This window comes from Barbus barbus, assembly GCF_936440315.1.
Source record: "Barbus barbus genome assembly, chromosome: 16".
Classification (NCBI taxonomy): Eukaryota; Metazoa; Chordata; class Actinopteri; order Cypriniformes; family Cyprinidae; genus Barbus; species Barbus barbus.
The window spans coordinates 25,662,991-25,678,245 of NC_136744.1; the positions used below are offsets into that span (position 1 = coordinate 25,662,991).

Consider the following 15,255-nt stretch of genomic DNA (forward strand, 5'->3'; position numbering starts at 1 on the left):
AACCATGACACATTTCCACGAGCTTTTCCAAGATTCTTTGATGAATAAAAGATGAAATGTGCTCTTAATGCATCCCTGCTGAAAATTTTTTTCCAGTAAGTAAATAAAATAAACACTGACCCCAAATTGTTGAACTGCAGTGAGATTAAAATAATGAAATAAAAATAGTATTTAGCAAACATTAGCTGAGCGTGCCTGCAAAAACACAGAAAAATGTATGATCCCACTTCTGTAAACTTTGAATGTGGATTTGAAATGTTATTAAAATGTAACCATTACAAATAGTTTAGGAGATTTCAGTTTAAGTAAATAGCAGGTAACACTTAATTATTCATATTTGTTAATATACTTAATTCCGTTATGCTCAGCAAGACTGGATTTATTTGATCAAAAATACAGCAAAATCTTAAATACTGTATTATACTGACTAAATACTGAATATTATTACAATTTAAAATAACAATTTAAAATAACTGGGGAAACATTTCATTTTATTATCAATGTTGATAAAAGTATTTGCAGTTTTTTGTGAAAACCGTGAAACTTTTTTCAGGATCCTTTGATAAATAGAACATAAAAAAAGGCATTTATCTGAAATATCACTTTTTTGTTACAAGTAGAACATTCTATATTGGTTAATATTTCATATTGTTAGGATGCTGCTTTGGAAGGTAGCCGTCTATGTAGGTGGTTTTCAGCAAGGCAGCTCACTAGGTTTGGAACAGAGCCAATAAAATTCCGAATGTCATTATTAATCAATATTCAGTTCATTAATAAAACAGTCAAGACCTGAAGTCATTACCTTGGCTAAAAACACATAGTTGAATTTTGAATACTTGGGACTGATCTCTTCTGCCTGTAGAATCAAACAAAGCAAATGCAATCTGTCATTCACAGTCAAACTGAAATTATTTATTGACTACAGAGTGTTGATGTCTAAACACAGACCGTTTATGTAACAGATTTTTTGCATTTCAGGTGTAGTTAATTAAATGAGATCATGAAAAACACCTCTTGCTGGCAGGCAAACATCCAGGGTACGTTTTTCAAACACTTTGCGTGTTAAATGAGATATTAAACAATTACCATTGCAGACAGTAAACCTCCACTCTATAATCAGAGCAATGATAATACTGTTGACATTTAGGAGACTTACACAATCACACAAAATATAAACTGTAGTAGCCACATATATGAGGTTATCCTTTTGACAAACTACAGGGTTCCTACACCTTTTGATAAACAGATTTTAATGATATTTACATTTTTCAGCTGCTTATGATTATTGGATGAGGATTTTACAGAGAAAATCCTAGGGCTTTTCCCTCATATTTTTAGGTTTTCCATAGTTTTCTTTAAATTTAAAGTCTTTTTTTAAAGTCTTTCTTTAGTTTTAACATCTTACCCACCATAGCAAAAATAAATAAATAATTACTTGTATTTTAAATTGTACATCTAATATTTGATCTGGCTTCTGGGGTTCCTCTTGGGTGAAAGAAAAAAAAATTATTAAAACATTTACAAAATCCTGCCATTTCAAACAAAAACCAAGAGCTAAATATAATTTTTGGAACAACTCTATTATTTATGACAGCACATTTCGTGGTTAGATTTGAGAAATTACAAAAGTATGCAGCCAAAATGCATCCATTAGATGACATTTCTGCATGAACCTCACATTGTAAATTATAATGCAGTACCATGTATGTTACATTTAACTAAAAATGCACCTACTAGTAGTATAGCTGCAACATTACTGTGAGGGGGGTTTCCACATACTTTTGGCCATGTAGCATGTAAAACTGGATTCTTTATGGAGGTGGATCACTCAGTGTGTGGATGAAGAGACAATACGTTATTTGGACATAAGCTGTTGGTATATTTCTGTTTTTTTGCACAAAATTAGACTATTTATGATTAATGGCCAAGAGCAACTCCCTATTTCTTTCCTTTAATCAGTCGTGCTGTTGTATAACTCTCCAGAATGCTGTGTTGTATTGGCAGGGTGCAACAAGTCTAAGCACAGATCCCTTAAATAAGAAGTGATGGGTGAGATACAAAGGACAGGAGAACATCAGAGGAGAGAGCAACTTATGTAAAAACGCTGAATGTAGGAACACAGGTCAAGTTCTTTCAGAAATAAACAGGGTTTGTTATTTAAACTAGGACCTCTAAGACAAATCCGTCTACAGCACATACTGTACTAAAAGAATCTCTGCTCAGTCTGTGGCGGGGAAATCCAGAAACTGGATTGGTTGTTGGAAACCTCAAATTGACAAATTGATGGAAATTTAAAAAAAAGATTTAAAAAAAAAAAATTAGGTCAAGTTTGCTATAAAACTTTCATCTAAAATAGCTATTTTTATGTTTATATGCAAAATCTGTTCTTGAGTATCCAGCTAAAATTAAAACTTTTTTTCCTTATTTCCGTGAGCTCATATCAGCTACCAAAATATTAATAACATAACATTTTATGTCATGCATATATTCTTTCAACTGTTTGGCCTCGAAATAAAGAGGCTCTTTAGACAGTCAATCACCAGTGTGTTCCAATGATTAGAGGCACGTCCCACCTTGAGGAAGTTCTGCAGGGCATCCTGGACTGTGGCACTGGGTGGCTCTCCAAACAGAGTAGCAGCGATTTTCCTCTCTATCCATGTACATTGTGACACCTGCACACAACATGTTTATGTATGTACAAATTTTAATAGCTTTAATGTACTGGGATTAAATCATTACAAAATAGTTAAAAGTAGATCTACGCGTTTTGGCAAAAACAGCCTTCTTCAGGACACATCAATTGCTCAAACAGGTATTCTTAATGAGGTGTTAATGAATCATCAAAAACAGCTGGTTAATACGTAGGTGTGGCTAAGACTAGCTTCTTAGTACAATAAAAAAATAAATAAAATAATATACAAGGAAAGAACAAAGAAATTTTTTTTTATAAAAAAATATTTTGCAGCACTGTCAGTCAGAATAGAGCACATTTTGACCAATGTCCCCAAACTGTATTTATTTTTTATTTATTTTTTCATTATTACACAGAACTGTAAAAATACAGTATGTATGCTATTGTTTAAAAGTTTGGGGTCAGTAAGAATAAAAAAAAAAAAAAAAGAAATCAGTACTTTTATTCAGCAAGGATACATTAAATTGATGAAAAAGCGCAATAAATACATTTATGTTGTTATAAAATGCTAAATAATGCTATTCTTTGAACTTTAAACTATTCATCAAAGAATCATTAAAACACACACACAAAAATAATTTACACAAAAATAGTAAGCTCAACCTTCAACATTCAGCAAATCAGCATATTAGAATGATTTCTGAAGGATCATGTGACACTGCAGACTGGAGTAATGATGCTGAAAATACAGCTGTAAATCACATCAATTAATTTCATTTAAATATATACTGAAATACAAAGCAGTTGTTTTAAATTGCAATAATATTTCCACAATATTTCTGTTTTTTTCTTGACTTACGATTAAATAAATGGAGTTTTGGTGAGCATAAGAGACTTTTTTTAAAAACATTAAAAAAATATTTTCAACCGCAAACTTTTGAATGGTAGTGTATATTCATTTTACAGTGCGTGCATAATTATTAGGCACGTTGATATTCTGATCATATTTTTTTTCCAAGCACATTTTACCAATTCCAACACCCACGGTGATTTAAAATGTGATTGGAAAAAAAATATGATCAGAATATCAACGTGCTTAATAATTATACACGCACTAGAAATTTCTATTCATTAAAATGATTATTTCATGAGGTTTCAGACTTTAAAATAAAGAAAAAAAAATATTTATCTGATATTTCCAGGTTTTTTATTAGCATGGGTACCCTGACTCAGGCTTTAACTAACACAATGTAATGAATATCCCAACCACACTATACCAAACGCTTGGTCACTCACAGCATAGCACCAGCGGCCCAGCAAGTAATACAACAGAGGATCTTCAGGTTTCAACTCAATTGCCTTATCCAGATGATCCTTGAGACAGAGAGAACAGAAGGAAGAGAGTGAGAAGATTCTTTCTATGTGGCACGACTTGTCTTTTTTGCTGATCTCTACAGCGGAGATACCGCAAATATTTCTCCTGAACTGTCTCGCACGAACATAGAAAAACCCACCACACGCATCTGTCATTTAGCTCCTCTCTCTCTCTCTGCTAGCTCACCTGCCAGGGTTCTGCAGGTGTGTGGTGTTTGGAAATCTAGCTGACAGCTCAGATAAAATGCTGTGTGTATCAGAGACCGATCTGCTATTATGAAATACGTCTGTGTGCGTGTGGTACCCTCATTCCATTTCCTCTCGTCTCAGATAAGATTATGAAACAGAAGCTGATGCTATGCTCCTATCAACACATACAACCATTGAAATCAACTGAAATGACCTTTGAAATGCTGAGAGTGCCATATCCTTTACTGCCCTTAAACTCTTCTCTACATGAAGCACGGGAATAAATGTGTAAATAATTAAGGGTCAAATTTGTAAGTGGGAGCATCTGGAAGTAATTAAAAGTGGAAGGAACAACTTCCTATGTTGACAAGAGCCTAGCTGTAAACAGTCCATCTGAACTGCTCAAATATTTTGCTGTCTGTATTTAAGCTTTAAACAGCTTGGACTGAATATATACAGAAAAAAAAAACTAGCAATTAACCTATATTTTATGACATCCAATCAAAACATAAGAAAGGTGAACATTGTGTAAAGAACAAATATGCACACTCACCTTAAAAAGATAACCATTTTTTATTTTATTCTGAATAGATTCGTATTCTGACAGGAGCCCACAGAGTATAGCATACCTATGCAGAGATAGACAAAAACAGAGAAAGAAAAGAAAACAGTAATTATATGAATAAAAGATATGCTATATTTCATTAATTATAAGAGCTTATATAATTTGTGTAGACTGCAGTGAAAAAACAAACACAGTGGGTGAAAACCGAATGTGAAGGATCTATGGCAACATCCCTGAAAAAGCTGCAATTGATAAAACTTCAATCTCAGACACTAATGCTACAATGCAAAAATGATGGTGTCATGATCATAAAACCTGGACAGTTGGAGCACCAAAATGTACTTCAAAAACTGCTCTGGCCAGACAAATCACCTGACTTGAATATTATCAACCCTCTATAGATACTTTTGAAGAGTAACTGGCAACTGGAGACTATCCAATAGTTGAAAAATACAATTTTAAAATGGTTGGAATCTGCATTAATTAATAAAAGTATTAACACCTCAATGAAAAAAGATTTCAAAATCAAGCACCAAAGAACAGATGAGTACAAAACTTTAAAAACAGAATTAACATCAGTTCTTCAAACCATAAATATTTTATCTAATAAGAGTTATAAGTAATTTCTCATTACAGAATCTGACTCTAATTACTGTCTGAATAAACCACATTCAAAACCGCTGTAAATGGCTAATTAATGCACACCTGTGCCAGATTGCTAGCTAAACCACAAACGTTTAAACTAATTAACTAAACTGCAGAGGAATTATTCTGATGATTAATTAACGCATTTTACAAGGCTATTTTATGAAGATTGCTGTCTTTTATCATGTTGCTACTTAAAGCTGTGAAGTGATTTTACTTGAAAGAAAGAAAGAAGAAGGAAGAATCGTGACTGTAAGTGAAGGGACTGATGTGCGTGAGTACATGTGTAGTTATAGTGTTTTGAGGGGCCGGTTCAGAGGCGATCAAAGCTTTTCCAGCATAGCGATGTAAATCCTGCTGGTACTCAGTCAGACAATGGAGCCGGGCACAAACACCTTTTATGTGCACGATAAAGAGGTGAAGAGGTCAAATGACTGTCACAGGAGGTGAGAGGGGCTCTGTTAGTCTGAGAGCGGTTGGGGGACAGACTCTGTAGCCAAAAGCTTTCAACCTTTAGCTCACCAGAGAGAAACTCAACACCCGCATAGACGTACCTCTATGGACAGACTTACTGTACTCTGTTACACTGGTGTGTGTGTGTGTTGGGAAGTTGCTCTTTTACTGGCCATTTAGACTGCAAAATAAAGGAAAATTAAATGCATCTAGGAAGAAATTGCAAGAGCATCGATCTCAACATAACTTCTCTCATGCATTTTAATTCATTGATTGGTAGATGAAGTTAAGATTGGGCTGTACTGAATAGTCTCAGCTGCAGGCAGCATGTCCACGGACCACCCACAGTCTGCTCACTGACCATCTGAACTTCTCAATCTAGCAAGATCTAATCTGATTGGCTGACTGTGCGCAACATTTGAGAGTAAGAACAGTTTTTTTTGGAATCAGGATACCAAATTGCATTTCCAAGGCTAAACCAAAAGAGTGCTGCAGGGATGGCATTATTTTAAGCCAAAACCCAGAAACGAAATAAGGTTTGTGGTGAACACAAGCTCAAAATATTTTCAGTTTATTCTACAACATACATTAGTAATATCCACTTGTGACATTTTTAAAGCTTTAACTTGTTTTGAAAAATGGATGTATGGAATATAATTGAGCTGTTGCAAACTATTCTAACTCATATTTTCAGATAAAATGCTTTTTTTGAGTTGTTGGAGGTTTTGTGGTGGTGGCACTGAAGTGATCCTGATGTAGTTAGCTTTCTACTTCTAGCAATTGTATTTAGGCCAAATTCAAAGTAATGTTCATTTACGATGAGTATCATGATCAAAAAAAGTAGAATCATTAACTTTTGATGGTCACTTATTTTCTGCAATAATGGAAAAATTTTATTGAGATTGTCAACCATTAATCTAGATTTGCACAAACTGAACAGCATACTCCGCTTTGTTTTCTAAGTTGTCTGTGTGATCAGAAATTATTTCATCCAAATAAGAACTATAGATTATTATAGAAATTTTACACAGTTTCTTTCTAAACTGCATGCAAAATGTAATAAACTCACTTTGTTTGGGACTTTTTGTCAAAAGTCTGACTGAATAACAGCAGGTTCTCTTCTTTTTTTATAGAGGATGACTGAGCATGAACATTGCATCACCTTGTTGAGGAGCTGGCTCTTTGAGCTTGGCATCACTGTAGGACAGACTGTGTAGGAACACATTTCACGTACTTTCTCCCAAAGCAAACAAACACTAGGGCAAGCTTTGGCAATTTCTCTGTCTGGCTACTGTGACTCAATGGTGCAGAGTTGGGCAGTTATATTAAACTCTCTACACCAAAAATAGGATGACCAACCACAGCAGAAGATCACAAAGTCTGTTATTAGATCTTTGGGTACGGAGACGACAAATGCCAAAAGCCCTGTTCCAAAACCAAGTTTGCTGCCTACATAGACAGCACTTTAAAATAATCATAGTCATGTTCTTGACATGAAGGCTGCAATGCTAGGCAGCGACATTATGCTGATACCCAATTTTGATCGAATTCACATCAAATATCTCCTTAATGAACAGAACACTCCCAGAATGCATTGCAATAAACTAAGTGAACCAAGATTACAGAGGATTATAAAGATATATTTCATTCAATACGTTATAATATCATGAATTTAGCTTTGCAGCATGCTGGCATCAAAGTCTGAAACTATTCGATTGCAATTTGTTGCTGCTTGTCACTTGTAAGGTTCATTTCAGTTAGAATGCTGCCCACGTAGACAACAGACTGGTTTTGGAACAGAGCTAAAGTGAAAACAGCCAAAACTGACAACACAATCCTGATTACTTATTAAAAAATGGCAGTGCATGGACATAAAGTTGAAGATAACCAAAATAGCTCTTATGATGAATTGCAAATAAATTTGAACTGAAGCAACATGAAGACATACCAGAAGTGATTACTAATAACAACTTCTGGCAGAAAGAGTACAGGTGGGAAGAAGGTTGCTCAATGTTCCCGGGGCTAATTCCTTCCCCCCTCCTTTCACAGATTGGTTTGTGAAGAGTTTTTATTCATTGCTGTCATGTTCTGGCAATGCCCGGAGGCCTGAACATTTAACCACAGCAAATCGATGGAAGCCAGTGGCAGAAGTTCTGCTGGCTGAATGAGCACGTCACACACCTGACAACATCTCCCCACACCAGGAATCTGGGGTTTCCCTCCACAGGGGCATTACGGGTAAACATCCCAATAATAAAAACTGTTTACCTTATGTGGATACTTTGATTGTATCAAAGCAATACCGGTGGAAATATACCAGCAACACGTATGCTTGTAAGGCAGCAATGTATTGAAGTTTATTTCATACTTCTCCAGAATTTCCTTCAACAAATTCAGTAATTCTTTTTTTTTTTTTTTTTTTTTTTAGATTTTTATGAATTTTATACACACAAAAAAAAAAATAATTGATTGAATTTCCTTTTTTTTTTAAGGTGAGTGGTTGCAATCAATTTATTTTAGCTACATTTAAATAAACAGATTAAGTTGATTAACTTTCAACATTTTTTATTTAAATGTAGCTAAAATAAATCATCATTTTTTATTATTACATGAACAGCATTAATTTGCTCCACTTCTCTACTGTCTGTCTTTAATATTACTCAGAAAGCTGATGAATACTGACAACAATATGACCAAATCCTGACCAAATATTAACATTAATCGTTTGTTTCTGCATCTTAGAATATTAGCTTCATGATTTCTGAACGATCATGTGACGCTGAAGACTGAAGTAATGATGCTGAAAATTCCGCTTTGCATCACATGAATAAATTACATTTTAAAATAGATTACAATAGAAAACAGTTATTTTAAAATGCAATAATATTTCGAATCAAAATCTTGCCGTTTTTACAGTATTTTAGATCAAATAAATGCAGCATCGATGAGCATAAGATCAGAAATCTTACCAACATTTTGAACAGTAGCGCACATTGAAATTTGCATCATAAATTCCTTGAGATGTTCTAAATAACTAAATGAAATGTAAATTTAATATTTGCATTTGCATTTTTAAACACATTCTTCCAAGCATTTGTTTGCATATTAACTTGTGACTGGTTCTTTAATAACCATCGATAACCTCCTATAAAGTTCAAAGATTGTGTCACTGTGTTGACTGAGCACAGTTTACGAAAAACAAACATCATGTTCGCTTCAAACAATGACGTCAGCCATGTATAAGGTGGCTTTGATGCAGCATCTCATTCATGCAGAACTAAAGTCTAAATCCTAGTCTTACCTACAAATTAATTCATTTGCTGCCCTGCACGCACTGATATTTCCTGGAGGAAATGCAATTCTAGTTTCAGAATTAAAAAGGCAATTTAAAGCAGATGATGTCGAGTTCATCGGAGTTCACCGGCCATGAAATCCAAGAGTGTTAAAGAAAACAAGCAGATGTTTGTTACTCTATTAGTGTAATTCTTCATGCTCAGAACAGGTCGGGGAGGTTTTGTGAGCTTCAGGCAGTTTCCAGTGTTCTGGAGTGAAACTTCTGTAAAGTTTATTCTATCTTGAAATGTGTGTGTGGGAGAGGACAAAAACAGAATGAAAATGACACTAGAAGAGGCAGAGAAGGGATTTGTACAAGAAAAAGTGTGGTTTGGCCAAGGGTTGTTTCTGACGGTTGCTTAGAGTCCTTTCGGTGAGTTGAAATATTATATAGACTCCTACACACTTATGCATACACAAAAACACAAACCACACAGAAAGAAGCCGAACACTAAGACTTGTGGCTGCCAGAAGATTATGCAAGTTTAATCAGCATTTTCCTCATGGGCAGAGAAATCCCCTGAGCAACTGGTCACAAACAAAGAGGTCTAAGAGTCAAACTGATTGACAGAAGAACAGATTCCTTTCACCTCTCGGCTCAGAACAGAACGTTCTCTCTCATCACCTTGGGCTGAGCATTCAATAAAGTCTCAATGACAAGAGCTGCCATTGCCATTCAAGGTCAAACTGCTGCTCTGTTTGCAAGGAAAACAGCTATGTTGCAGAATGGAAGGATAAATGACCAGCTTAAACCATGAGACACTGACAGAAACCTTAAGCTCAGGGAATCTGGCTAAATAGACATCAAACCCTAACAAATTACACGGCAAAAGAAGAGTTAAAGATGACCAATGTATCAAGACTTTCTAATACAGGTTCATTCAGAGAAGAGTTACCAATTGCAAAAAGTACAGGTTATATTTACTGAAGAAAATCTGGCTGGTGCAAAAGTCAAGCTGAAGTGTTTTGTGGTTGCCAGGGCATTGCTACGTAGTTTCTAAGTTTCCATGAGAATGCAAATGATGCAGTTTAGGCGAGGTATGATATTACTGTTCTAAGAGCTCAGATTCATGATTTTCTTGTAATGCATTATAAAGTTTTACTTTGAAGAACAGACCAGAGTCATATTTAATCACTGTTAAAGTAAGACCTTTTCGCCCTATTTATCATCCAGAAATTCAAACATCTTAAAGCTTAGAAAGGCACTAGCACATCTCTCCTCAACAAGTGTCACCATTTGAGAAATTATTTATGTCTGCTGAGTAATGCATCCATATTTAGTACTTAATTGTATTTTCTAATCCCGAATCTAAAATGTAATTTCTCTGTAAATCATTCATGCACTACTGTTCAAACATTTAGGATCATTTAGTTTTTTTAACAATTAAATTAGGACTTGAAACTGATTAAAACTGACAGTAAGGATATTTAGAATGTTACAAAAATTTCAAATAAATGCTGTTCTTTTGAACTTTGTATCAAAGAATTCAGAAAAAAGGTATCACCATTTCTACAAAAACCTTAGGCAGGAATAAACAACATTAAAATATATTAAAATAGAATACATTTTTAAGTGCAATAATATTTTCCAATATTGATGAACAAAAACTTTAAAAGCATTAAAAATCTCATCCCAAAAGACCGCAAACTTTTTGAACAGTTTTGTAAATTCATTTGTAATTCAATTACCAAATGTCAAAACATGCAAGTTTTACATACAATGGAACTGGCTCTGCTCATGACAAGAGTAAGGTAAAAAAAAAACTCTTATAATGTATCCTTCCCACACTGCATCATTAAGCAGAGCTGCTGCACTGAGGACAGGACAGAATTCAATAGAGCTGAAGGCCAGATCCTTAATGAAAACCATAATGCCAAGGACACATCACAGATAAGAGCAGCAGTAACTGAGATGCGTGTGTGTGTGTGTGTGTGTGTGTGTGGAGGTCACAACGACCCTCTGCACTCCGTGTAATAATCCAGGCATCTGTGAGGGAACGGAAAGCATTGCAGAGGGCTTTACGCAGGCAAAATACAGACACAGAGATCAGTGAACATGCCTTCATTAAGACCAAACAAATGCAAGCATATGCTGCACAGCTCACAGGAACTGTAACATGCAGTGTTAGACACCGTAAACATATTAGAATGCATATTACAATACATGCAAGACTTGAACAATAAACATAATAACCCTTCATATTACAATATTTAATTGATTCACTGCCATCAAAAATGTCAAAACATTACAACTCACAAAGAATTAAATTAAAGGGAGCCAAAACTGATCTTGCAGTCAACTGCTTTCAACGGAAAAATATTAACAGGCAGCTTGCCCTGCACTTGGATTAGGCAGGATAACTTCTGATGATATCACGTTTTTAAAATGCGATAAGTTATACGTTTCATCATGCAATACATGAAGCCCATGAAGTGTCTTTCAATGTGAGAAATTGTCTGTTTCTCATATTTCAAAACTATATCAACAATATCAGATGGACAGGCACAAAAGCATCCACATATCATGTCAGTCAGTCCACTAAATGTTTAAATGCATTGACAAAATATGCCTTTAAAATACTGTACTATTAAAAGGTTGGGTGTCAGAAAGTTTTGGTTTTTTTCATGTTTTTTAAAGGAGCCTCTTATGCTCACCATTGAGGAGTATGATGAATAAATGAACGCAATACGAATTAATTGATGAATACAGTAAAGAGTGTGATTTTTACAATTAAATATTTTTAAAATTTTAAACCATTTTAAAATGTATTCCTGTGATGGTAAAATTTTATTTTCAGCATCATTAATTCAGTCTTCAGTGTCACATGATCCTTCATTCTAATATGTTACATTTACATTTATGCATTTAGCAGATGCTTTTATCCAAAGCAACTTACATTGCATTCAAGTTACAGTTTTTACATTTGATCAGCTCTTGCTTTCGCTGGGAATCGAACCCATGACCTTGGCGTGGCTAGCGCTATGCTCTACTATTGGAGCTACAGGAAAGCCTGAAGTGTTAATTTGGTGCTCAAGAAATTATAATTATTACTATTATATTATACATGATTATTGTGAATGCTGATTTTGATACATTTTTCTAGATTTGTTGAACAGAAAATTCAAATGAACAACATTTATTTGAAATATAACTTTTTTCTAACAGTGTAAATGTCTTTACAGCCTCTTTTTATCAATAATGTATTCTGGGTAAATAAAATTGCAAATAAAAATATATATATATACACCGGTAATAATTAAAATAAAATAAAAAATAAAATATCACCTTTCTGACCCCAAACCTTTGAACACTTGTATATATACACCAAAACTGCAACAAAAAAATTAAGTATTTATATGTTAGCTTGGGGCTGTCTTTGCATGTGTTTACATTCCTGGGGTGTGGTGATGCTATCAAGAGGATTTCGTAAGATGAGTGAGCATATCCAGAGGAGCTGGCAAGCCTGAAAAACACCTCCGGTGCAGGACACCCACACACACGCATACGCATACCCACATATACATTCAGAGACCCACAGACACACCAGAGCCCAGGTGCTACAAACAAGTATGCAAATGTGTTTCTCTACTTATGATGGCCAGATTTCTGAAAATGCTCTTGAAATATGTAAAACCTCTTGAAACCAATTTGAGGATGTTGAAGCGACACAACATCCAGTAAAGTCTAAGCTATGCCAAAAGGTGTCAGTAATAGGTTCGTGAAAGGCTGGAAATGAGCTTTTATAGTCAGTTTAAACAGGTTCATTAAACCTTGAGTCAAAAGAACTAGTTAACTGGACAACAAATGTATTTAATATTAACATGAACTTACCACTGATGACCTTCAGCACACTGTGGATTGATGGAAATTGCCTCTTCACCAACTTTTTTTCCTAAAAAAAAAAAAAATGCAAACAAAATAAGCAAGACGTGACAGACCAGCAGCATCCAATGTGTTTTCACTCCTAAATCAAACAACAATGGAAAGGTTTATTTTGCAGATGATCATACACCAGTTTACATCTGGACTAATGAGACTTCCTCTAAAGATTTAAATAGGATAATTGGCCTGCTTCCAGACTTTGAAACTAAAGTGTTCATACATAGAAATGACTGGAGAACAGCAATTATAAAGGCACTATAGTAAAAAAAAAAAAAAGATTGGAAACTGAACTAGTTGATCCTGTCCCTCCATACACACATGGACCAAGCTGCTATTGTATTACATTTAATTGGCAGGGAGAGAAGAATACGTAATAGAAAGACAATGGAGAGTGCAGATGGATTAAGAGCAAAACACAGGGCGCACGGGCATTCATAACCTAAAGACAGACAACACTTGTCTTCTTCACAATTAGTGGTAGTTGTGTTTTCATGAATAAGTCAAGATGGTTATTTTAATAAAAATCACACTTCCTTTGATGAATCAATATTTGTGGAGAAAATCTGCCAAATAATTATAATTCAATGCTATTTCAAGGTAGTTGAAAGCAAGCACTAAATTTTAACCACTATGTCAAATTATTCAATTCTGGCACGAATGTCAGCAATATATACATAAACGTCAACCTGTAATCATAAAAAGCAGTGATTACCATTCTCAGCGCAGCTCTTCTTCTCTGCAAGGTCTACAGCAAAATCATGTGCATCTGCATAGGCTCTGGACAACCGCCAAAGGAACTGGCACTTCTGATCAAACTGTAAGCACATACATACGTGTGTTAAAACATTCTACTAAGAAACCAGAAGCCACCGTACACTAAAGTTTGGGGTAAGTAAGATTTTTAAATGTTTTTGCTCTCATGCTCACCAAAACTGTACTTATTTGATCAAAAATAAAGTGATATTGTGAAGTATTATTTTGATTTAAATGAACTGTTTTCACTTAAATTCTTAAGTCATTCTTATTATACTAAAGTATTATTTTCTTTCAAAAACATTAAAAGAAATTATACTGACCCCAAGATTTTGAGCTGTAGTTTGCATACCTCTGCTTTCCTCTCCAGCAGAGCATCCAGGCCTTGTGCTTTCTCTGCCCCGTTACAGCTGTGCAATCGGTCTGCTTTCTGCAGCAGGGCCGTGAGCTCATCCACTGGTTCCTGCAGTGACTTTCGGTCATCGTCACTTTCCTCCTCCTCAGAATCTGTCAGTGCCGTTATATACCTGTAACACACGGCAGAGAAGACAGTGAGCCTATATCTGTTGTTGTGATGAAATCGGCTTCTTATGAGACTCAAACCTGACAGACCAAAAACATTTTGATTTGTTATGCAGGAATGCCAGTGGCTTAACAACAAGGACGTAATTTACGTTAATTCTGTTAAATGTATTTTGGAAAGTTAGTGACTCTCTAAAAGGAACGATTCTCCCAAAAACTAAACTTTGCTGAAAAATTACTCACCCTAAGGCTATCCAACATGAGTTTGTTTCTTTATTGGAACAAATTTGGAAAAAAATTGCATATTACTTGCTCACCAATGCATCCTCTGCAGTGAATGGGTGCCACCAGAATGAGAGTCCAAACATCTGATAAAAACATCACAATAATCCACACAACCACAGACCATCAATTAACATCTTGTGAAGCAAATAACTGTGTGATTGTAAGAAACAAATCCATTATTAAGCCATTTTAAATTTAAACGGTTGCTTCTGGCCAAAATATGAGACCATAATCTATTATATGACTCATGTCCATCAATTAATATCTTGAAGCAAAAAGCTGTGTTTCTAAGAAACAACCCCATCATAATATGTTTTGTCTGAATCAGGAGAGAGATATGCATGGATTAAGCATTGTTTACAAACAAAACCAGCTCAAAATGTTCTATATAAAATATGTTGTAGATTTTGATGTGAGAGGACAACAGGAAGAAGCTTTATTATTATGGACTCTCGTTTTGACCAGAAACGGCATTGATTGATGGACTGGATTATTGTGAGGTTATCATCTGCTCTTTTTACTCTCATTTTGACGGCACCCATTCACTGCAGAGAATTTATTGGTGAGCAAGTGATGTAATGCTAAATTTCTCCAACTCTGTTCAGATGAAGAAACAAAACT

The 15,255-nt window shown here is 34.9% G+C and overlaps 1 protein-coding gene across 2 annotated transcripts in view; it reads right to left on the reverse strand.

Moving 5' to 3' along the window:
* Positions 1-15,255, reverse strand: part of LOC306882116 (regulator of microtubule dynamics protein 2-like) — a 33,795-nt gene that overhangs the window by 8,215 nt on the left and 10,325 nt on the right. For both annotated transcript variants that reach the window (XR_013785220.1, XM_079436596.1), the window contains exons 4-10: positions 14,180-14,354; positions 13,787-13,889; positions 13,024-13,084; positions 4,749-4,824; positions 3,929-4,006; positions 2,574-2,672; positions 803-856 (exon numbers count right to left, since the gene is read on the reverse strand). Coding sequence is in view for 1 of the 2 variants with exons in the window: in XM_079436596.1 (XP_079292722.1) it covers positions 803-856; positions 2,574-2,672; positions 3,929-4,006; positions 4,749-4,824; positions 13,024-13,084; positions 13,787-13,889; positions 14,180-14,354 (646 nt within the window). In the remaining variant the exon portion in view is untranslated. The remainder of the gene's footprint in view (positions 1-802; positions 857-2,573; positions 2,673-3,928; positions 4,007-4,748; positions 4,825-13,023; positions 13,085-13,786; positions 13,890-14,179; positions 14,355-15,255) is intronic.